The 22,669-nt window shown below is 47.9% G+C and overlaps 2 protein-coding genes across 4 annotated transcripts in view; one reads left to right on the forward strand and one right to left on the reverse strand.

The window, feature by feature from the left end:
• The window catches only part of LOC117239704 (hemicentin-1-like), a 102,291-nt gene extending 83,128 nt beyond the window's left edge, over positions 1–19,163 (reverse strand). Inside the window, exon 1 of the mRNA XM_033505498.1 lies at positions 18,765–19,163. Coding sequence (XP_033361389.1) covers positions 18,765–18,822 — 58 coding nt within the window. The 5' untranslated portion in view covers positions 18,823–19,163. The remainder of the gene's footprint in view (positions 1–18,764) is intronic.
• Positions 19,164–19,535: 372 nt separating this feature from the next.
• Positions 19,536–22,646, forward strand: LOC117239731 (regulator of chromosome condensation). 3 transcript variants are annotated; one of them, XM_033505548.1, is made up of 6 exons: positions 19,536–19,710; positions 20,439–20,522; positions 20,867–21,246; positions 21,329–21,695; positions 21,782–22,054; positions 22,162–22,646. In XM_033505548.1, exons 1-6 carry the CDS (start codon positions 19,659–19,661, stop codon positions 22,350–22,352), a joined length of 1,347 nt encoding a protein of 448 aa, XP_033361439.1. In that variant the 5' UTR covers positions 19,536–19,658; the 3' UTR covers positions 22,353–22,646. The 3 variants fall into 3 exon arrangements, with proteins under 3 accessions (XP_033361439.1, XP_033361446.1, XP_033361455.1); XM_033505555.1 differs by lacking the exon at positions 19,536–19,710 and adding an exon at positions 20,103–20,283; XM_033505564.1 differs by lacking the exon at positions 19,536–19,710 and adding an exon at positions 20,241–20,331.
• The last annotated feature ends 23 nt before the right edge of the window (positions 22,647–22,669 follow it).

Genomic DNA, 22,669 nt, shown 5'->3' on the forward strand with positions numbered 1-22,669 from the left:
AAGCGTTCTAGACTCTACGTCGTTTTCGTCCTGCAATTTTGTACATTTAGACGAAGCGAGCAAACTGTACATTCTACTATAGCTACGTAATAGGGAAAAGTTGTAATTTGTCCTTGAGCCGAAACGCGCTTACACGTAGGTCCGGGAACAAGGTATCAAAGTTAGGAAGACACTAGAGAACGGGTCAAACAGCACGGACTTCTCACGAGCGAGCGCAAGCTGTACCGGGGAACGAAGCACCGTGCGAACGCGTCGTGAGAAAATTGAGAGAAACAGGAAGCGGAGATGCTGCACGTTCGACGGCTAGTTAACCAGTCGGTTAATTTTCCTGCTCGACAGTACGTGCGTAGTTCGTCTTATCCTCGACACAGCCCCTCGGTCCCTGCAACATCGATCCCACACGGATGGATGAAACGTTTCAACGAACGGATAAACGAACGAACGAGTATGATACAGGGGAGAAGAGGAGAAACGCGTTACTCGTTCAAACGGTACGAATCGAAATGACGGAGGCTGGCGAGTGAGAGCGACTGACTGATATGTTTCTGTTGTCCGTCAAATGAGCAACAAATAACAGGGTATTGTTGGGAGCGGAGTGCGCGCGGCGGACGCGCAAACGAGAGCTTGTGCTTAACAATGGGGCGGTGGTCCAGGACAGAACTTTTCAGGCCCGGGGAACAATGCCAAGAGACGGGCGACAGCCGGTTTAATTAAACGCATCGTCAGCTCTGTATGGCAACACGACGGTACCGCGGGACCACGCGTGCAACCCGACACACGTCTACGGCTGTACCGAACCTCGACGCGTGCGTCTACCACACTCTGCTCTACCATCCAGCCAGCAACGCTCGCCAGATTTTATATGTTGCAACCACGACGACCGTGTACGAGCGCGATTCATGCAGAATTGAAAGGGTGCATGACGCATCGGGCGCAGATAAGTAAAACGGACCGCCGTTGTTGTCTATACGAAACACGGCCTGCGAACCGTTCGGATAAATCGCGATACGACCGCCTTCGCATCGACGCGATTGTCCGGCCCAGCCTATCGCCATCGACGTCGATAGCTTCGAACGGACGTGCTACGTGTTTCATCGGCGCGTTGGCCCGATATTCCTCCTCCAAATTCTTTCGAGGTGCCAGCCACGTCGAAAACGTCACGGTACCAACTAACCACGAGAGCTTCGAATCCATTCGATGCGTTCGCGCGAAATCCACGATAATTCCTACGATCGAACGATCGAAACTTTCCGATAGGGGATTAAAATCGGGATACTTCGGATTATAGAGCTGCATCGACGCTAGAGAGGTTCGTTCGTCGGAAGGAGCGCGAACGCAGGCGGTGCAATTTTATCCGGAGAAACAAAGAGAGCTTCGATCTGTGGAAACGATATCCGAGCAGGACAGAACCAGCGAATGCCGATGTCGTGGCTGACCGTGTCCCGAGGCACGGCCGGTAACCGCGCCGGTATAATTTGAGGTCGGACACGGATTAAGCCGTTCAATTTCACCTGTACGCGACGAGCGTTCGCCCGGTTGGCTCGCGTCGAACCGCGTGCCAAGCTACTCGCGCGTAAATCTTGCCCCGCGAAGACAAATACGCGTGCGTTCAGGGAAACCCTGAAAACGCCGAGCGGGGATCTCGGCATGTGTCGTTGAGCTTTTTTGCGACCTTCGACCAGCGAGGTGCGACGGAAAAACTCGTCGTCGACTACCCGCTCGTAAAGCCCGAGCGTTTCAACTTTTATCGTTGCTCCGATTTGTTCATGCCGGGGGTCCGGGTGGGATCGTCGCGGAAAATAGCCGTAAACCTGCCATGACCGTGAACGAGTCGTGGAAAAAACGCGACTGCAATACCCGGCAAGGCGAGAGAAAAACGAACTTTGCCCGGGATCGTGGGTTTCCGGCGGACAGACTCGAGCCAACGGCCAGGGAGAATGGAAAAACGCAAAGGTGTGCAGGCATAGCGGCGTGCAAGTTTCGCGCAGCTTTTGTGCACGGCCGTCGACCAAAGATAAACAACGGCGGAGGTGGCTCGTTCGTCGTTAAAAAGTTTGAAAAAAATTGCACGATATGGTGCGAGGCCGGCTGAAAAAAGAAACAAACGGCGGTAGAGAATCGAAAATCCATCCACCGGCAATCTCTACCTTCCAACTTCTTCTCCCTTCCATCGGTCTAAAAAAAAAAAAAACGCTAGAAGCGGGAGAACACGGACGCCTCGAGAGAAACGACGGCGCAAGAACGCGGTGGAAAGCGGCACGCGAGAAAATCGTACGCAGCTTACTTTCCATTTTCCTTTGTTTCAGGCGATAATCGTAGACGCGTGCGTAAGTATACGCATGTCGAATAGAAACTGCACACGGAAGGTAGTTTTTCGCGGAGAGTGCAGGATTCTAGGCATCTTTTCCGTGAAAGGCCGCTGAAACTCGGCGAAATTTATTCGTCTGCACAACCCCTTAAATCACACGCCCCCTTACGGGAACGCCGGTACCAAGCCCCCAACACTTCCGGCTGCTTCGTTGCAGCTGGGGATGGCAACCACGTGCTCGCCCCAGAATCACGACGCACCCTTTCGCCATTACCCCCTCGTTCCATCCGCCTATCCTCGCGCCAAGACACTTCCCCGTGGTCGGAGGCAGCGGATGTTCCTAGACTCGGCCGTTTCTGCGGGGAACAGCAGCGCATATTTTATTTTCGAAGCCGGCTGCATTGACAATTTGCAGCGGTGTTATGTAAATGCAGCGTCACGTACGCGCACCACGACGCGCCGCTCTTTCGCTGGTGCCGAAGAATAGGAGGACGAGAAGAAGAAGAAGGGCTCGAAGAGTGAAAGAGAGAGAGAGAGAGAGGGAGTTGGGTTTGAGGAAGGGGCAGAGAGAAAAGACGAACGAGAGGGAAAAGTTTTGTCGAGCGTCGATCGTTCGGAAAAATGCAGCGGAATGCTCTTCGACGATGCGCTCTCCTACTGCGAGGACGCGGCCCGTTTCTGACACACGTCTCTCTTTCGGCGAACGCTTTTAGCGCGCTCGTTCCTTCTCCACGTCGCACGATTCCGCACTCCATCGTTCCCGCAGGCGGCAGCGTGGGGAACGAACGATTGAAACGTTTTCGAGAGGATACTCCAGGGACACGAGATCCTGAAAATCTTGGAGCTGCTTGCTCGCGCGGAAACGATCGTCTTCGGAATCGAACGTCCGCGTATTACGCGAGGAAAAAGCCGGTGCGAGAACGATAAACCAAGAATTTTGATGAAACGAACGTGGCTGGTACTCGTCGTAACGCGGCGGCTGATTTAACAACTCGGTTGCCACGAAGTTTTATATTAACGCGATACCTAACGGTTGACGCAAGCTCCGTATAGTTTCGAGCCGTGTTTCCTCGTTATTGCCAATTTAATCGAGAATTCGATGAAAATTTCCCCTCGGCTGATACCGAAAATTACGTATACGCGTACAAATAAATATGCAAAATATGGCGAGCGACAGGGAACGCATAGAGAATTAAAAGGATCCGAGCGGAAGAGCGAAATAAACGTTAGCAAAAAAGGAGGACGACGGGGGAGAGAGACTTGTAACGAGCGGGAGAATATGTTAATCTCGAGACCCGTGCTATACATATGGAAATGACTAGCGTAGAATCAGCGCGGCAATGCGTCGCCCGACATTCTCTTTCAACGAATTTCCCTGGGAAAAGCCTGGAAAGCTTCTTGCGCTAGGAATTTTACGTGCGACTCTTACATTTTTCAGATTGGACCCGTCACGTATCCGCTGTCGGACGAACTGCTTCGATTTTGCAAAACGACGCTCCGCCTACCGATTTTCCACGCCGCGACAACGACAACGGCGAATAATTACCGGGACATTCGGTAATTACTAATTTGACAAGTATCGAACGGCGGATCGTTTAATTACCGGTGGGATAATCGACGCGTCGGGCCTGGTCGTTCTCGGGGCCGAGCGCTTCGCGTCAGGCTTTTCAAATTTTTTTAAAAGCCTTCCCTCGTAATCTGGCGAATAAAGGGACGGGAAGGAAAGGAAGCTCCGGCTCGCGCAACTTTCGTCCAAGTACCACGAATTATCAGCGATATTCGGGAGTTCCGTGGAAGAGCGTAAAGGCGGAAATGCGGTTTCCTCTTTTGCTCAACTTTTTCGCCGTAGCTGCCCGCTTTCCTGCCCTCTCGATTCGTCTCTACTTTTCGTATTCGCCTCGAAAACCGGCGCGCCTCTTCTACGCTCCGGCTACCGAGATCGATTTCGCCGGACTCCGCGCCGACGACTCGACGCCGCGTTGGCCGGACTTTTAGAACATCTTCCATGGACTTTCGTCCCGATGAAGCGAAGCTGACGAAGGATCTCGCGTTGATCGAAGACGCCATACGACGAATTTTCATAGCAAAGTTCCATTCTCGCCTAAATCGATCAGCCCTATATGCGAACGATATGCGAAGCTTCTTTACAAATTTTTAACCCCCGGTACACCGTTTCGTCATCCTCGAACATCTTGCCTTTAAGGTTCCCGTCTCGGCTCTGAATTCTTCGAATAAATTCCTCGAACGATCAACGTATACGTACAGATGTATATACGCGCCGTGTGTACGTATACGTAGACGCGTGAACAAAATGGAACATGTTTGCGCACTTGGACCGACAGGATACAGTCGCTTCGGGATGGCGCATCGACGTGCTCGCGCGCGTCAGGAAAAATATCAGCCCTTTGTTTTTATATAGAATGGATCTAACGCACTCGTATGTGTCTAACCCCCGCACGGTTCGATTCAGCTAGGTACCTTCACCGGGAACGATGTTGCATCCCTCTTTGTAGCTAGCGTCCTAGGGTGTACACGAGTACGCACCACCTACCCTTCTGGATACTTTACCACCCTTTGGCTGCTCGTTGCCACTTTCCTTCGGTTTCTCTTACCCTCGTGGCGGACCGATGCTCGTAGTCGTCGCAAGCACGGAAGTTAGGAACAATGTTTCAACTGCGGGGTGTTTGGAATCGTGAGTGGATCGAGAGGGTGAAAAAGCCCCGGGGGCGGCAACTGCTCGATAGCGTCTCTACGGTGTACGGATAACGTTCAACAACGATATCGGACGACGGCGACGATAACGTCCGCACGACGCGTTATTCGCGCTTCTGGACGAAGCTTCCGGTCTCGCGAGCAAAGAGGATTCACGGGTTTGAATTTAATAGCGGCATATCCGGTGCAAGCTCTTTAAGCCGCTAGACGGTCGGCTTGCTTTAATTAAATTTTGTTTTCGCTCTCGAGAAACTTCTTCCAGCTGTTTTGTTTTTTTTCGGAACCCATTAAAACTTCCCTCTCTCCTCGCTCCCTCCGGGTTTTTAATTCCCTTTCATTTGACTTCTTTGAGATTGCCTGGCCGTGCGACCAACGCTACTACCGGCGCGCACTTGCACAAAGTATCCCAGACGATTCTGGCCGCGAGATTAAAACGAAATCGCTTTGCCGGGCAGCGCGATCTTTCTTTTTTTTCTCTCTCTCCCCTTTCCCGCTCTCATAGACGCCCAATAATACTCCGACAAATAGATCGCGCATCGTAACCAGAAAATTTTCCAACCGAGCTAACTCGTTTTAATTAAAATCAATTCGCGTAATGGGAACTTTTCGCGAACGGCGATGCTCGATCGAAAGGTGGCGGCCGTTTTGCTCGCGTGCTTCTCTTCTTCAGCTAAACAAGCAACCGCATTGCAAACGATCGAGCACGAATTTTAACCAAAGATCCGCATAATTTTCCAACCGGTCAAAGTCTCCTCCGCGAAGAGATATCCATAGAAACGGTACGACTACGAGATCACCATTTCAATTCCAAACTCTCTTTCTTTAGCCCGCGGTGCTTTCGCTCTTTCACCGAGAAAGCTTTCACCGGGGTAAGTTTTCGCCGAAAAAGCGGACGAACAAGAAGAAAACAAAAGCAGAAGAGGAAAGGAGAGGAGGACACGAGTGGAACGCGTGTAGGCGCAGCAGCAAAAATCAGACTGCAAATACGTACGTGTACATAAATATGCAAAAGGCAGACGAGCGATCATTCGCCCCTTCGCGTGCGCTAAACAGCGTGGCCGAACCTCGCATCCCTTCGAAGCTCGCGTGATTTACGGCCCTGTACGTGACTTCCTGTTGACGCGATCCGCTATCGTCGATACGAACCGTCGGCTGCTCTGTCAGGCGACAAAGCGCACTCGGCAAACTACGCCTCCTACGGTCTGCAAATAACGAGATGTAATCGAAGAAAGAGACCCCTCTGCCACGCATACACCAATTCACTCGAGAGTCTTTCGACGAAACGTCTTGCTTCGACGAAGACCGTTACGTCGTCACGGGTTTCCTTTGTACGTTTTCCTACGCCCGTGTCAGGATCTCCCGTGACGCATACGGTGTTTCGTAAACGTTGGAAAGTTGGAGCGTGAAATTCACGCGATGTGATCGTGGACGAGTCGTGGATGCTTGGCTCGAACTGCGTGTCTCCGAGAGCGATACACGCGTGGTAGTTTAATCTGGTATAGTGGCGTTGGCAGACAGATTGAAAGGAAACGATCTCACGTCCGGCGTATCGCGTCGCGGTTCGCGCTCGCGTTACGACGTCATAAATTTGCCACCCAACGCGTTAACCAGGTCTCGTGAATCGCAACACCGCCGCGACCTGGCTGCGTTTTCACGGATTTCGCTCGAGTTCGTTGCCTTGCCACGAGTTCCAGTCCTCTCTTGGCTGGTCACTGACCAGCCTACGATCGCACAAAGTCTGGCCTCGACATGCCACGAAAGCTCCGTAGAACGTTGAAAGACGCGAACCAGGAACGGCCACCGCTTTGTCTTGACGTATTGTTGCGCGATTCGAAGCGGGAGAAAGGAACGAAACGCAATTAGAAGGAGGGAAAGACAAAAGGGCGCGCTTCGCGAACCCAGGTTTGCTCATTGCGTCCGAGAGACTCTCGACGAAACAGCAACGGTATATCGGGTTAAGATGCCAATTACTGAAATACCGCTGACCGCTCTTCGTCGAGTTAAAATTCACTCGCGACAACGGTACCACCGGCAAGGGACGATACTTCTTTTCTAAGAGCGGGCAATTACCGCTAAGAAGACGCGGAGGGAAGATTCAGCGACGGAGGTTCGCGCGGAAAACGCAAATTTACGTCTGCCTCGTGTCTTCATTTGCTCATCTAATAAAGCGAATTTCGCGCGGCTTTGGATCGTTACCGGTGCACAGCGGAACGGAAGCTAATCCGACCAATTAGCGGCATACCTAAATTGAATTCCGGCTCGATTCCAGGTACCGAGATTCATCGGTTCGTATAGCTTTCGCCGTCTTCTCCGGTCTTCTCGATGAAGACGATGTTTCTTTCACGCAACGATCGCCGTTTCCTCGTAACGGAACGGACGAGAGGGAAAATGCGAATGGGAAAAAGAAGAATAAGAAGAAAAGAACGCGAACTAACTGCTCGAGGACGCGTGCGGAGTGCACCGAAATTTTCGTCCCGATGGAATAAATACAGGAGCATCGTCTGGAAACGGTCGGACGAGAACTGGCCGCCGTATGGAGTATCATCTTGTTTTCCCGGGGACGCGATATAGCTGAACGAGAGTACCGACAGTTTTCATTTCAGAAATATTCTTCATTAAGGCTGGCTGCGAAAGTTAGAGAAGCGAGCTGTGTCGGTGGCACGATAATGTTGCCATCCTTGAGACGTGCCAACCAGAGGACGTTGATCGGCGTATCGTAAAGTTTCGAAATGAAAAGCGCGAATGAAAGACGATCGGTGGAGCCGCTTTTTCTTCGGATCGCTACACAACGCCGCGTTGCCTCGCGTCCATTCCCACTCGATGGCTAATTAATATTTGCTGGCTGTCGGCTATCGATTCCCTTGGTGCACGAGAGCGGGCGATCGAGCGTTACGCGGACCTGTCCCTATCCGCGCAGTGTCTAGCTCCTCGAGACTCGTTAATCCGATACTCCGGGATCGTCAAACTTTCCAAGCAAAGCGCTTGTGCACGGATACCGGCGACAATGCTGATTTACACCCCACGGGAAATGAACCGTTTAACGGAAGACGGAGTGCCGCGAGCAGCCAGCCTCGGCCGCGAAGCTGAAACGACTAGATTACTTGCCGGCCAAGTTTCGATTGTTCTTGTCCAACGGTGTATTTCCTAGAATTCCCGAGCTGTCTCTGTGATCAAGGGAAACGCGAACCAGCTAGCGATAAGTCGACGCTGTGCATCGTCTAAACTCGCCTAAATACGTTCAAGTAGCAACGTGCTACTTTAAAAGATCCATAAGGATAAGATTGGACGAACGTCTACTAAATCACGGCGGCGGGTTATACCGCAGCTTCGATCGATCATACTACGCGTTCTTAACTCAATTACCAGGGATCGAGCCTGGATGCTGGATTTCGAACGGCGCCGAATTATCGCGGCTCGCATTCGGCGCGAGGAACATCGAGATAAGGATGATGCGCGGTGTTGGAGAACCGGAGGAACGTTTCTCGCCGCTTCCTTTGGGATTATTGCCTTCCTGTAATCCGAACGAGCCCTTATGGATGCAATTTCCTCGTCAGCGGAATTGTGAAAAAAAAAAGGAAGGCGGGTCGTCCCGATCTTCCGGTTTTTCCTCGTTTCATCAGAAAGCTCGGTCGATCCGCTTATCGGTAAACGCTGTTGTCGTTAATCTCGCGGTTCGACGTATCCTCGCGTTTCCTCGAAATGAAGGGAGCACGGCGGTCATCGGGCACGGTTTTCAAAATTCACGCGGCTCGATTCCACCCGAACTCGGATGTGACGCAAGAAACGCACAGGTGTTGCCTGCAGCATACAGCAAGGGTTTATCGATGAACGACATCGCGTGATTACCGCTATCTGCCGCGTCATAGACAGGCTACGATTGTACCGATGGAAATTTACATAACACTCGACTCCGGTGATTGGGCTACAGGGACACGAGATTTTATAGAAGCTGCGATCAGCGTGAACCTGCCATCCACATCTACCCAACCCAAACGTGTCACGTCCATCGTGTAGTCGTTTTTGTAAACCTCGTTCGAGCGTAATTCTTTTGGCCCGGTTCAAAAATATTCTATTACGATCGAGAACCGTCCCTTGCCACCGGCGAAACACGTGGCAAAAGAATCGCTTTGAACATCGCACTGATCGATGTATCCAGGCGCTTTTTACGCGATCGTCCATGTTCTAACGGACCGAAACGAAACACGTATCGAATTTTCGAAAGGTCACGAAGCCAGCGAAAGTCGGGGTTGGCCTGGGCTTTTTCCCTCTCGATGTTTTTGCCACTGGCGTATGACTGGCCACGAAACGCCTATTCTCTTGCTGAAAAATCGCTCGATAAACTTTCCACGTGGAACACGTCCAAGGGAGAAGCGTGTCGCTCGATTTCGACCCATATCGCGAGAAAGTCGGCCAAATTGAATGTCGAGGCGTGGCGAGGCGAGGAGGCGATCATTAGCCAGTTTATCCCGGTCGCGAGAGGCAGTCAGCGGCGCACAATGCCTCTGTCCCCGTTCATGCGTGGTAGGCGCGAGCGGGAGCGAGCAGGAGCGAGAGGGATCGAGGGACCGAGCGCGAACACGTGTTCCGAATGCGTCGTTTGGCTGGGATAATCGTTCGCTCGGAAAACAGACGTTCCGATAATCGACGGAACGCCGTTGCGCCCACACTTCGCAACCCCAGCATCCCCGACAACCCCGACAGCCCCCCCATTGTCACAATATCGTCGCCAGATTGATCCGCGCCGATCGCCGGAACCTGCGCTCGCCGCTCCCAAGTATACGAATCTTTCGCGATGTATTCGCGTCGCTGTGATCAAACAGAACGATCCGCCAGCAACGTAGTGAAAATAGAAATAGAAATCGTAACGTCGTAAATTGCGACGAGCAACTAATCGAGTCGGGCTGGCCGGAAGGTTTCGCGCGGATCGTGAAGTTATTTTATTTCAACGGGATGGTCACGAGAGAGAAAGAGAAAGAGAGAGAGAGAGAGAAATACAGGAAGTCAGAGAGGCAGATAGAGACAGAGAGAATTTTTCGAACGAATAAATAAAATTCCACGGGGAATATAAAAGATCGAGGCCGAGCAAACGCGGGGGCAAACAAACAAGCGGGCTCGCGCCGGGTGACAAAAGTTACAACACTCGCCTGCCTGCCCACGCTTTCGCTCCCTTCGACGATAAAACATCGTTGCACTCGGTCGATTTACAGAGCTCTGTAAACTCGCGACTCACGCGAATTTCCGCAGTCCACGGCGATCAGAAAGAATTCGATTAATCGACACCGAACGTTCCTTTTAACGCGGGTCTGCAACCGCTTCGACCAACCTCCGACGTAATTTCATTTCTGTCCGATTCCTCTCGCGGTTCCAGCGTCCCTCCGCAACTTTGTTGCGCCACCGATCGATCATCGGTTCGCGTGGAAAACGGAAACGCGAAACGTCGCTGTATCGTCCGGACGTCGCTAACCACTTTCATTGCAACTGTGTCCGTCTTTCGCACGCGCTTCTTCACGAACGAGAAAGAGACCTACAATCGATCGAAAGTTTCCGACGATTTCACGGTCCGTCGATATATCGATCTGGAACCGGGTGACGAGTGTGTCGAAGCGAAACGGGGACCGGATGCAAGCCACGCAAGAGCAAACGTTAAAAGGTACGTGCACAGCTCCAAACTTCCAACCAGACGAGACCCAACGAACTTAAGAATTTATACGATTCGTCCAGTCGCTGTCTTCGATTCGATTTGCCCACTGCTTCCCCGGAAACAAGCTCGCTCGACTGCCACCGATTGCTCGTATTTGCCAAGAACAGCTTGCCGATGCGATTGCACAGCTACTCGCGTTCCTCTAACCCCGAAACGCGGGAACGCCCGTTTGTTTCGATCAAACAACACGGTTCAATTGCCCCGAATAATTTCTCGCTACTTGCAATTCGCTACCCGTTATCGTTATTCTACGAAAACACGATCGATTCAATTCCTTTTACTTTGGAAATTGTAAATGCCCGGCAGTGGAAATGTCCGATGAAACGAGGGAAACAACGAGACTTTTCTATTCGATTTCGATATAGCAAGGTCGTGGCTCTTGGACCGCGAACAACGACGTTTCGGCAGGAAGCAATCAGGACCAACCGGATCATCCGATCGGTTGACGTTGCGGCGTCAAACTTCCAAACGCCGGTAAACATCTAGCGAAAAACGATTCGTCGAAGAACGAGGGGGCTGATGGTTGAAAAACCGCCAGCTGAACGGACTAGATCGGAGAACGTGAAAATGGAATTGTAATTTTATCCCTTTCGTGCGAACGTTACGGATCGCGTATGTTGAAAGATAAAAAGGAACGTCGCGGCACATGCTCCGCAACATTCAGCCGACGCTCGTCTACCAGCAAAGCCTTCGACCTAATTAGGAGAAAATTAATCATCGTATTGTCTGGGAAAAATTATCGGAGGAACGAGATTCCTGGAACACCGCGAGGAATCCACGTCCCCTCTGAGACAATACCGACTCGACTTTCTACCAAGAACCACGATCCGCCAGCTGCTATCGGACAGTTTACGAACCTTAAAAACTTTATTACTACGTTAATTAGCGCGCGTTATTCCGGATTCCCTTTGCCTGCTGCGACTTGGCCACAGTCGTCGTTCAACGTCGTCAACGTGGCAAATTTTCAGATTAGTAGCTAAGACACCTCTTCTGTATTCCATCTCGATCGCTTTATCTCGCGTAGAATTCTGCCGCGTTCCGACGACGACGACGATTCGCGTGATTTAACGAAAAGCTAGTTCGGGGCCGGATTCGCGAAAAGGGAAGCAAGATACCTGGCGTTGATTTCGACAGCCGACGAGACCCAATTCCTCGAGAACTTTTCGCATTAATAATTCCATCGCGCGTTAGGAATTATAAATCACGGTGCCACAGTCCGGCGCACCCTATTGGAAATGTTTGAAATTCCCAAGCTTTTCCAAGAGGATGTACTTGAACTGCATAGTTCGGCCCGCGTGATTCTTTATTCGCCAATCTCGGTTGCTTCGTCCTTCCACCGACAAATTCCTTCGAAAGTTTCGCAAAGCGGACTTTCGGTAGCCCTCGCGTCCCCATCGCCTGTTCACGTGTCCAGGATATTCTTTGACGGGCGTTACACGCGCACCAGCACGCCGTTCGTGTCCTTTCACGTAAATTTATATAACGAGCCCTAATTTGATTCGTATCGCGTACGCGATTAATTAATGATAACGTTGCGTCTATCATCGGAGATGGCGATTAAGCAAAGGGCTAAGCATCAATTTTGACAATTTTGCACCGTCCTATTTTTGAAACTAGCTATATGAGAGAAGACAACGGTGTTACGCTATACCCCGTGAGATCCGCGTTCCTTTCGCCAATCGACCTTCGAAACACGAAGAACGCGTACACGTGGTCGATGCAATTGCGTCGAAACGCGTTAAGGGAAGATGAAAAATCGTTGCGGTTCGTGCTGGTTTCTAGATCACGTTACAATTTGAAATTGCACAGAAGGTTTCGCGTTCGTATAACAGGAGACGATTTCCATCGACAACACGACGGCAGAAGCGGCGAAGGGAGCGCGCGATGGTCGCATAAACATGGAAAAACAGTTTTTCAAAATTGTCGTAATTCCCAGTGACACGACGCAGGCTAGCGCAGCTGTTGCGGTCCCAAACGGGAGTTGGATGCACATACAGACATAAACTACGACAGAATGTGCTACAACCTCCTAGCGAGAACTTTAAATCCCGCAGCTACGCCACTACGTAAACTTCCTTGCCCGCTTTAAATCCACCTACCGCGAGTTCCTATTATCTTCGCGCAAACGTTTGCTCCGTTAGGAGATCGAAGTTCCATGTCTCCTGCTTTCGCGTCGCGTGATTTTTCCCCGGTTTCGTAAAAAAAACTCTCGACTCCGACGGATGATCTGCAACTTTATCGACAACGCGACGGACTATAGTCAGAACCGAGTCGGACCGGGAAACTTCTTCGTTGCGTTCGCGCCGTTAGCGTTTCAAGCGAGACACGTTTTCAGAATCTGATACATCGCGTCTGTCGATTGTTTGCTCAGCTGTTACGGCCGAAAGCACGTGGCGCAACTTCAAAACTACAGTTACAGTTTCCTTGGACATAAACTCGTATTGCGACGACCGAATCTGTCCGGAGAATATATATCTTGGAAAAGCGCAACACATCGGGCTAAGGATATAGCCGGAACGAGGGCGAGAAAGTACGGAGCGAGAGGAAAAGGCAGGCGGAAAAAGAGAGGAGGAAATGGAAAACAAAGTACGCGATCGAAACATTTCGTCTGGATGCAGGCGTTAGCCAAAGTCGAACGGCAAACTGCAAGTTACGATCGACGTTTGCGTCGTCGACGCGGTGACTTCTGATTCGCTCTCGTGCCGTTATGTGCTGCTGCAGTCGAGAGTTGCTCGTTTTTCGCTATAAAACCGCGCTGGACGTAAAAAAAAAAAAAGGTACAATCCCCCGGGACAGACAACTATTTTACGAGGCATCCATTTGAATTTATTTACTGCAAAGACATTTATCGACGTTGTATCGTCCACGTGACGCGCGTAGCACGCTCTCTTTCAAAATTACTTCCAACTTCGTAAAAAGACATTGCGCTATTCGCATTCCTTTCGTTATCGGGTCGACGAAACGAGCGAATGCTTCTTCCGCGATGAGCAGAGAGAAAAATCACAATCTGCACGGGAAACGTTCGCGAAGTAACGCGGCTGAGAACCAACACCGTAGAGATTTCAAGATAATTTTCGTTCGAGAGAATCCTGCGATTCTTCCGCTATTTATCCACAGCGAGATGGATTTTGAGAGATGAAATCGCTCTGATCCGTCGGACCCAATTGATGATTAAGATACCAAGCGCGACCCCTTGATATTAGTGGTACGATCGGTGGCACGACTCGACGATTTAATTTACGACTTCGTTATACACTGTGCAGATTTACCATAGGATTTCTACCGGCAAGAGGCAAGGTATTTCATCGCATTGGCAAAACGAAGCAAATAACGCACGCAAATCGATAGAAGCCGCGACAATAATGCTTGCCGCGTAAACCGAACAAGCCGTTTAAAACCGCTACTTGATTAACAGGAAAGCCTGTAGATCCGTCGGTATTTTCTGGCATGGAAACACTGTCGACCACCACCGCCGATATCGGCTCGTGAAAATCAGAATCGAGGATTACAACGTGTCTCATTAAAGTACAAAGAGAGAGAGAGAGAGAGAGAGAGAGAAAGGGGCAGGGAGACAGAGAGGAATATAGGTTTTCCTATTAACATTAACGGGCTAAACTCGGTTGTCCGATGTCCATAGAAGCAAGGACAGGTACCGAGAGTTCATTGGAAGGAAGACGATCGCCCTTTCGATTCACGGAGAACGTTGTTCGTTTTATCTCCGTTTCAAGATCCAGGCTAATCGGATACAAGATTGCACGTCCGTGGGGGCTGCAGGCTCGAACGAATACGAAACGAAGCAAGAACCATCGCCGACAAGAGAGCACGGGATGCGATTGTACCGAGCTTGTTTCCAAGACGAGCGTAGCAATTACTTAAAAGCTTCCAATTGTTTACGAACAGAATGGCTAACTGGGGGGAGTTTATGGGATTCGCACTCCCAACAGGTGGCGATGGCACGAAGCGAAACACGGCAGGCCGCGCGACCCCTTTCAGAAAAATCATTCTAGCTCGCATTAGACTTTCAAATTGCCGGACAAGCCGGATAACGCCATATTCCACCCTCGGCTCCCGTATAATTCACTCTGCTACCAACGTTCCCGGCCATGTAATTGTTTCCAGCGTTTCCGACGCTGCGCGTTTCCAACTCACCGGTCACGCGGATATTTTTACGACTCCGCACGAAAGGGAATCGAATCGGCCAACGAACCAAGATCGACCAACAAAACATCAGACTCTTCGTTACCGAGCTAACTCGACGAGATCGTGTCGTCGGTCGTCGTCCTACAGTTTCAGGAAGAAACGACGCGCAGTCACCGGAGGAATATGTCCGTTCCGCGGAACTAAAGCAGACAAAGACAAGCTACGGCCTATTAAATGGCTCGCGTCGCATCCAGAACAAAGGAAAAGCTGTCCTCCGACGACTCGACCGCCTTTGGTTCGTCGCTTCAAAGGAGATACGCGCATTCGGAGAACGAAATTCACGCGAGCAACTAACGCGAGAGTAAAAAATCTGAGTACGAGGTGGTGTTGACGAATGCGCATTTCCCGACCTGGTTTAATCAAACTTTCAGACCTACGTACTCTTTCGGCGCCAGCTGTGACGCAAGGTTGCGTCGCTACTCCCAAATACAACCGGGCACAATCTTCTCTCGATCGAATCGGTTCGATGAAAGCGCAAGAGCATCGTGGTCCTTGTCATCGTTCGGAAAATTCAATCCTGTTTCGAATCCTCTGGGACGCGCATCTAATGTCCTCCTGTTCGCGTTTCGGATATCCTGTTTTAAAGCGCTGCTCTCGTCGAGAAAAACAGCAAACTATGTTCGATCTTCCACGCGAAATCGTATACCGACGAGAACTCGTTTCGATTTCAACGTGAGCTGCTAGCTCGGAGCATTCTCGCGTTCTAACCTTCGAACGAAATGTTCACGACCGCGAGGTCGCGAAAGAACAGGCGCGAAACGTCTGAGAATCGCGATAACTCGGAGAAGATCGAGACGGAAATATTTAGAAAAAAAATCTGGAAAATTGCATAGATCGAAAAAAACAGAAGCAGCGAAAATAGACTTCGGAATTGGACTTGAAACTACCAGGACCGGTGGAAAATCACGGCTAACTCCGTTTCGTGGTCCCATCCGGCTGGCCAGCGGCCCGTTTCATCACTGTGCGGCCAACTTTTGACCTATATTTCCTCGTGCGAGAGTTAATACTCGTTAACAGCAAGGTACTGGCACAAAGGCTATTTTGTCATCCATGCGTGGCCGCAAATTTCCAACAAAATCGCAGAGAAAGTTGTTCGAGCCGAACCTTCTACCTGTCGTTCTCCTCGAATTCGTATCTCGTATGGGAAATTCCAAACGACAGAACGTAGCCAGCAAATCTCGTACTCGAGCCTCGAGTTGTTTGACGATATCTTTCTTAGAGGTTGGCAGATTATCGACGTTAAAAGCATCCGGACAAGTCGGACAAATTATTAGAAAACGTTGGATAAGGGGAAGAAGCGCGCGTAAAAATAACTTTGGCTCGATGGAACACGCGATGGATGTTTTCTGAGAACACAGTAAGTCGCGAGTCACGAAGTGCTCTTTTACCAAACGGAAAAGCCGCCTTTTTCTCCAAAAAGAACGAGATTCCCGGGAAAAACGCGAAAGCGTTCGGGTTCCGTGGCAGCGAGGTATCGATGGAGGGCCGCGAACAAAATGTTTGCCGAGTCAACGGAACGTGTTTTCGTGCCGCGTCCGTTTTCTCTCTTCCTTTGCTTCCTCTACCGACGAAAGACATTAAAGCGCGCTCTAAGCTGGTTAATGTTTAAAAGACACCGAGCCTTTTCGCGATACTTTCCATCGTTCTCCGACATAGGGTTTTCGCGTCTGCCCTTCTACGAAAAATCAACTGGGTCAGCTGCGAGAAAGTTGGAGCAATCAACATTTTTTAACCAGAAAGAGAAACACGGCAGGAAGAGAAAGAAGGATATAGCAAAGGCGAAGTTTAGCGGCAAAGAAACTGGAAGAAACCGAGTATCAACGCTATTCAAAATGCAATTTGAATATTCGAGTCGAGCTTTCGGTTGCTTTCTTCGAATAAAACGAGACGAACCAACGGATCAAGGGAAAGACGGCAGACAAGTTGGGAAAAGCTGAAGCGAGCGAAAGAAAACGAAAGAAGGAAAAAATTGCCTCGGCTAATTGCATGAGATATGCGATTGTTTCATGCATATTCAGCGAGTTCTCCTATTCCTACCAGTTACACCCTTCCACCCTGTGTCCTCCGCTCCCACCTACTTCCAAAGGTCTCCTTTCTTTCCACGTTGTTTTTCTTTCCTAGAAGAAGAACAGTCGGCTCTCTCTCTCTCTCTCTCTCTCTTTTTCTCGAGCGAGTAATCCGATCCTAAGCCGTGAAGCGCGTCCTCGATATTAATTGAGTCCGCGATCTTGCCCCGCACGAATCGTACGCACCTGCTACTAGTCTCCTTCGACTCTTAACTCGCCGCGATTCGCGAAATATACATTTCTCTCTCGCCATTGCCTCCGGTTAACGTTTTATCGTTGAATGAAAGATGATTCGAATCTCGACAAACGAGCAGATACTTGCAGCCGATTGCCATTACGAACGGCCGATGGTTTCTCTGGAAACCGGTCGGCACCGGCACTAATCGACGATAAAAATCAGAGAACGTAGAGCGTCGTTCTGCGGTGAGGAAAATCGAGTCGACCTGGTCGGCACCGCGATCAAATAAAATAAACTTGCCAACTTCCATTCGACTGTTACGCCAGGTAGACCGCAATATTCGCCGATCCTCAAAGTTTCGTTAACGCGGAAACATTCTCGGAGAAATAGAATTTCGCGAGACAGGCCGAACGGTCGAAGCTTCTCATCCTCTTTCCTCTGGACGATTATCGAATTCCCGGGAACGTTATCTGGACCGTAGCGTCCATCCTGTGGATTTTCCACCGATGTTGATCGTACTTTCAAAATATCGGCAGGATGATTGATAACGAGAAAACTGGGTTGTGGATTTATTTTTTCCCACCCCTCCCCCTTTTTGTTTCCCTGTTCGCTCGGTACCTTTGTTCGTACTTTCACAGACCGATTGCCCGTTCGCCTTGCCCCCGCCTCTCTATATATTTATACGAGCGACTATGGCGTTTCCTGGTTTTTCGTTTACCTTCTACCATGCGTGTTTCCCATTGCATTTCCACGTCGAATACGAAATCACGTCGTACGAAACAAAGCTTAATAATCGCCTTGTTCCGACTGGTGTTCTTAGGTTCTCCCCTCGAACGGACAGTACGAAGATCGCGAAAAATCGAAGGAAGACGAGAAGAGCGAAGATAGGCCTGGAATGAAGATACGTCTCAAGTTCGTACGCAAAGGTCTCGAAAATCGCTTCCTACCGATCGCTCGGAAGCGAACGATCTCGGTGCTGGAAAGAAGTGGAAGATATAGAAAGTGGAAAAGTACGGCGAATCTGTCCTACTACCTTCTTCCCACGATAGTATCGTGCTTCTTAAAAGCACGTGCAAGCCTTGGTAAAACGACGCGCAGCTTACCGCATTTAGGAAGCCACTTAACTCGATTGAGAGAATTCAAGCAGATCTCCGTGCATGGTCGAGTCTATTCGATTCGATCAAAGACGATCCCCGAATAGATCGTGTCGAACGGAATAAGTTTGTTGCCGAGTAGATGCAACTTCGCGCGTAAGATTTAAGGTGCGACTCAACAAGTCATAGGAATTGGACGATCGATGCGCTGCGCTGCAACCGACGGAAACTTCCAAATTCGCGTATTTATCGCTTACGACCCGCGTGCTTGGCACCGAGTACCGCGATAAATATTTTACGAATACTTCGAATACGAAGATGCGCGGATTTCGACACGCGCGATAATCAGAAATTTTAAACTCTCGTTGTTCGCGTGACGCTTCATCGTCGCAAGTTTCGCTCTCGTTTGAAAGAAGAGAAGAAGAGAAGATAAAAGAAACGTTTCGATTTTTAGCAGGATATCGTAGTGGAAAAGCAATGTTTTTTTTTTTTTTTTTTAACTCACCGCCAAGCAGGATGTGCACGAGTAGCGAGAGAAATCTGTATTGGCGCACTTTCGTCATGATTCTTGATTTTTCTACATGAACTGCTTTCCTCACCGTAAAACCTTCGACTGTCCAAACTGATGCAATTTGTTCGTTCCTTTAAACGTAAATTAAAAGTAAACACAAAGCCGGGAATGTCGGAAGGTTTTTTCGATCGCGATCGAGTATACGTAAACGATTGCGCAAACCGTATCCTTAGGGCGTCAAGGAAATAAAAAAAGAAACGACAACGGGGACGCAATAAATCGACGAGTCGAAAGTGTTCGAACGGAAAAGACCGTTCAACAGAGAAATTCGACGAGTAGTTGCGCGGACGAAGTCTCGGCTTCGACTGGCGCGCACCAACGTATCTGACCCCTCTGATAACCGGCCAGCCCCCCTCTGGTTCAAATCCACCCCTCTTTTCTCCTCTCTTCCTCTTTCTAGACTCCCTCTCTCGTCGATTCTCTTGGTGCATATCGTTATCCACGAGATATCAACTCCGACAAGACCCCTTACCGTCTGTTCTCTTCTAATTCGCAGTGTAGCGTGAATCGTGGCCGCGCACCACCTTGCTAAAAGAATTATGAATTTATCGCGCCGAATAACCAAAGGACCCGCGAGAACTTCGCTATCTTCGTAAACGTGTTTACCAGATAGCCGCCTCGTGTCGTCGTATCGTACGAATTTATCGAGTACCGTGGCAAACCAAGCAATGGAAATTGTTTGGCACAGAATCTAACTACGCATTATGTCGACTATCACTAGTTCGTGCTATCGTTCAATTCGAATCGTACACTTAAATTAATCTGTATTCCACTTGACGTTTTCGTATTCGATAGTATTCGAGACTTTTCTTCGTTTACACGAACATAATGTACGTACACTATGTTTCTAATTATCGAGAGCATCAAGCAAAGAATAAAGGTGAGAAACGACTTTTTAAACGAGAATCTCAGAGGAAATTATAACCTAGTGTTATAAATTTATCAAAAAATATTCCAAATGTTACTCTATTTTACATATTTAATACTTATCAAATTACAAATTACTTAGACATATCGTTAAGATCATCCTCGTATATATAGAAAAAATTAAGTGAATAATTGAAAAGCAAAGCTATATTATAACCCGATGATGTAAATGCACGAGTATGTCAGGAACAACCGAATGATTACTAAATAATCGATTTCTATCCATAAGCGATTCTTACCAATGAAAGGTACTTGTTGCAATTTCAACAGTTTACCGGACCAAAGTAAACCGGATCGAAACATTTCCATTTATACGAACCGTCCATCGAAGAAGGAAGGGATAGAATTTCCGTTACGAAGATTGCGTTTCGTGCGTCGGAAGTGAGATCTATAGTTGAAAATCAGCCAAAGATATAAAACGTGACGAGTTTTCGTGTATTAAAAAAATCCAGACATTAGCGCCTCTGGTGAGTTGCGCAACAGCCACGAGTTCAGCAGCATTGTAACTTTTTGGCGCCAACCGACAATAAGGCGCTATATATTACATTTCTAAAACAATTATCTTGCAAAATTAGTACGTATATAAGTGGCGATATTAAAATCGGTTGTTTCTCCATACATGACTGTCATAAAATAGGTTTTATACATATATTTGTAAACATAACCTTGATATACTTTTAGTGCCGCCAAGGAAAGCAACAAAACGACCAGCTTCGGCTCCTGCAAAAAGCCAACGGGAGCCAAAACAGATAAGGAAAAAACAAGGTAAGTTGTTATTTCTTCAATTTTAGCTAATATTTTTTCGAGTATATTTTTGGCGGTGAAAAATTTATTAGCACAAAAAATCTTATTGAAAGTGCAAAACCACGAGGCACATGTGTTTAAGCAATGTGTTCCACGATCGATAATTATTGCTCCGTTTTAGTTAGCAGCTGGGAGTATACTAGTATTTTCAAAAAAAAGTTTCGTGAGATCGTCTTAATAATCTTTCTGTATAGTGCCGCGAATATTTCGTGTCCTAAGACAAATGTCGATCGGCACAAATATAATTGTATACGTCACTAAATTAAATACTGTAAAATAGCTAAACACTTGCATGCATTTCACAGAATTAGTTGTGAAACCCGATTTACGGCAATCTGCGACTGGCGGCGTAATATTAGTATTTGGACAAGGCGATGTTGGACAACTTGGTTTAGGAGAGGAAGTTGTTGAAAAAACACGTCCAGCAACTGTTCCTGGATATCAAGATGTCGTATCTATAGCAGCTGGTGGTATGCACAATGTGTGCTTAAGACAAACTGGAGGAGTATTAACGTTTGGTTGCAATGACGAAGGAGCATTGGGACGAGATACGTCTAGAGATGGTTCTGAAACTGAACCAGATTGTGTTGACCTACCTGGCAAAGCCATTCAGGTGACAGCTGGGGATTCTCATAGTGCTGCTTTATTAGAAGATGGACGAGTATTTGCATGGGGTTCCTTTAGGGTATAATTTTCTTTTGCTTCACCTACTAATCCACTATCGATTTTAAGAAATAAATGACAAGAAATTACGATATTCTCTTTAGGATTCTCACGGTACCATGGGTCTAACTCTAAATGGAAACGAACGGTTCCCGATAGAAATGCTGCCTAATATAAAAATAGTTAAAATAGCATCTGGTGCTGATCACTTAGTATTACTTGATAAAAATGGGCATATATACACGTGTGGATGTGGAGAACAAGGTCAATTAGGACGAGTAGCTGCTAGAGCAGCTAGTAGAAATACCCGTCATGGTATGGGACCTTTATTAACTCCTGGATTAGTTGAATTTAAAGTTACTAAGAAATTAGAATTTGATGATATATGGGCCGGAACATACTGTACATTTGCTAAAGAATATCAGAAGGGAGATATATATGTATTTGGACTAAATAATTACTATCAAATTGGTAAGTTCAAACAAAATATTAACAAATAACACTGATTTAAAAATCATTATGATATGATTTAATTAAATATTACATAAAAATTTTAGGCTTGAAAGATCCTGTTACTCACTTTCATCCACAAATTTCAAAAACCTTTAGTGGAAAGACCTGGAGGCACATTAGTAGTGGACAACATCATACAATTGCTCTAGATGATTCTGGTCAAGTATTTGTTATGGGCCGTAAAGAATATGGCCGCCTTGGACTCGGATCTAATTGTGTGGATGCAAAAGAATTAACACTAGTTCCTAGCTTAAGTTCCTTTAAATGTATTGACATCGCAGCAGGCAGTGCTCAATCGTTTGCTGTTACTGAATTAGGTAAAGTTTTTCTTTTGATACCATCATAGATTATTTTGTTGTTTCTTTATCAATATTATTATTGTCATCTTGTGAAACATATGGTATTATCATACGTTTGTATACAGGAGATTTATATTCATGGGGTATGGGTTCAAGTGGCCAGTTAGGTACAGGAGAAGAAGAAGATGTTGAGATACCTACACTAGTCAAAGGAAAGCAATTGGAGGGGAAAACAGTGATACGAGTCGCAGGTGGAGGACAACATACACTAGCATTAGCGACAATTCATCCGGTAAAGGAGAAGACTGCTGGTTAACAATAAATAATTCCTTAAATTGAAATTTGAACTGTTTCACACATGATGTGATAATAATTTGAACAACGAAAGGAGAACAATTTTCATTCTCCTTAAACAAAAATTGCACTAAAGGGGAAAATATGAATATTACGGTATAACGTAATTTCAATATTAATATGATACTTAAATTTGTACATAATTTTTTGTGCTACCAAAAATATCATTGTGTTTATATATCGACTGAGTTTTTGATTGTATTGTTAGTTTTTCTACTTAATTATGTATTACGATGAAATAAACAATTTTCTACTTGCAAATCATGTTACAAAAAAAAA

Source organism: Bombus vosnesenskii, unplaced genomic scaffold (genome assembly GCF_011952255.1).
Source record: "Bombus vosnesenskii isolate JDL3184/JDL3185 unplaced genomic scaffold, Bvos_JDL3184-5_v1.1 scf7180000013264, whole genome shotgun sequence".
NCBI lineage: Eukaryota > Metazoa > Arthropoda > Insecta > Hymenoptera > Apidae > Bombus > Bombus vosnesenskii.

Excerpts from the sequence above, each read along its gene's own strand:
- LOC117239731 (XM_033505548.1), top strand. The coding sequence starts at position 19,659 with ATGTACGTACACTATGTTTCTAATTATCGAGAGCATCAAGCAAAGAAT. Across the intron at positions 19,711-20,438 it reads GCATCAAGCAAAGAATAAAG|TGCCGCCAAGGAAAGCAACA; the intron begins GTGAGAAACGAC and ends ATATACTTTTAG. Across the intron at positions 20,523-20,866 it reads ACAGATAAGGAAAAAACAAG|AATTAGTTGTGAAACCCGAT; the intron begins GTAAGTTGTTAT and ends TGCATTTCACAG.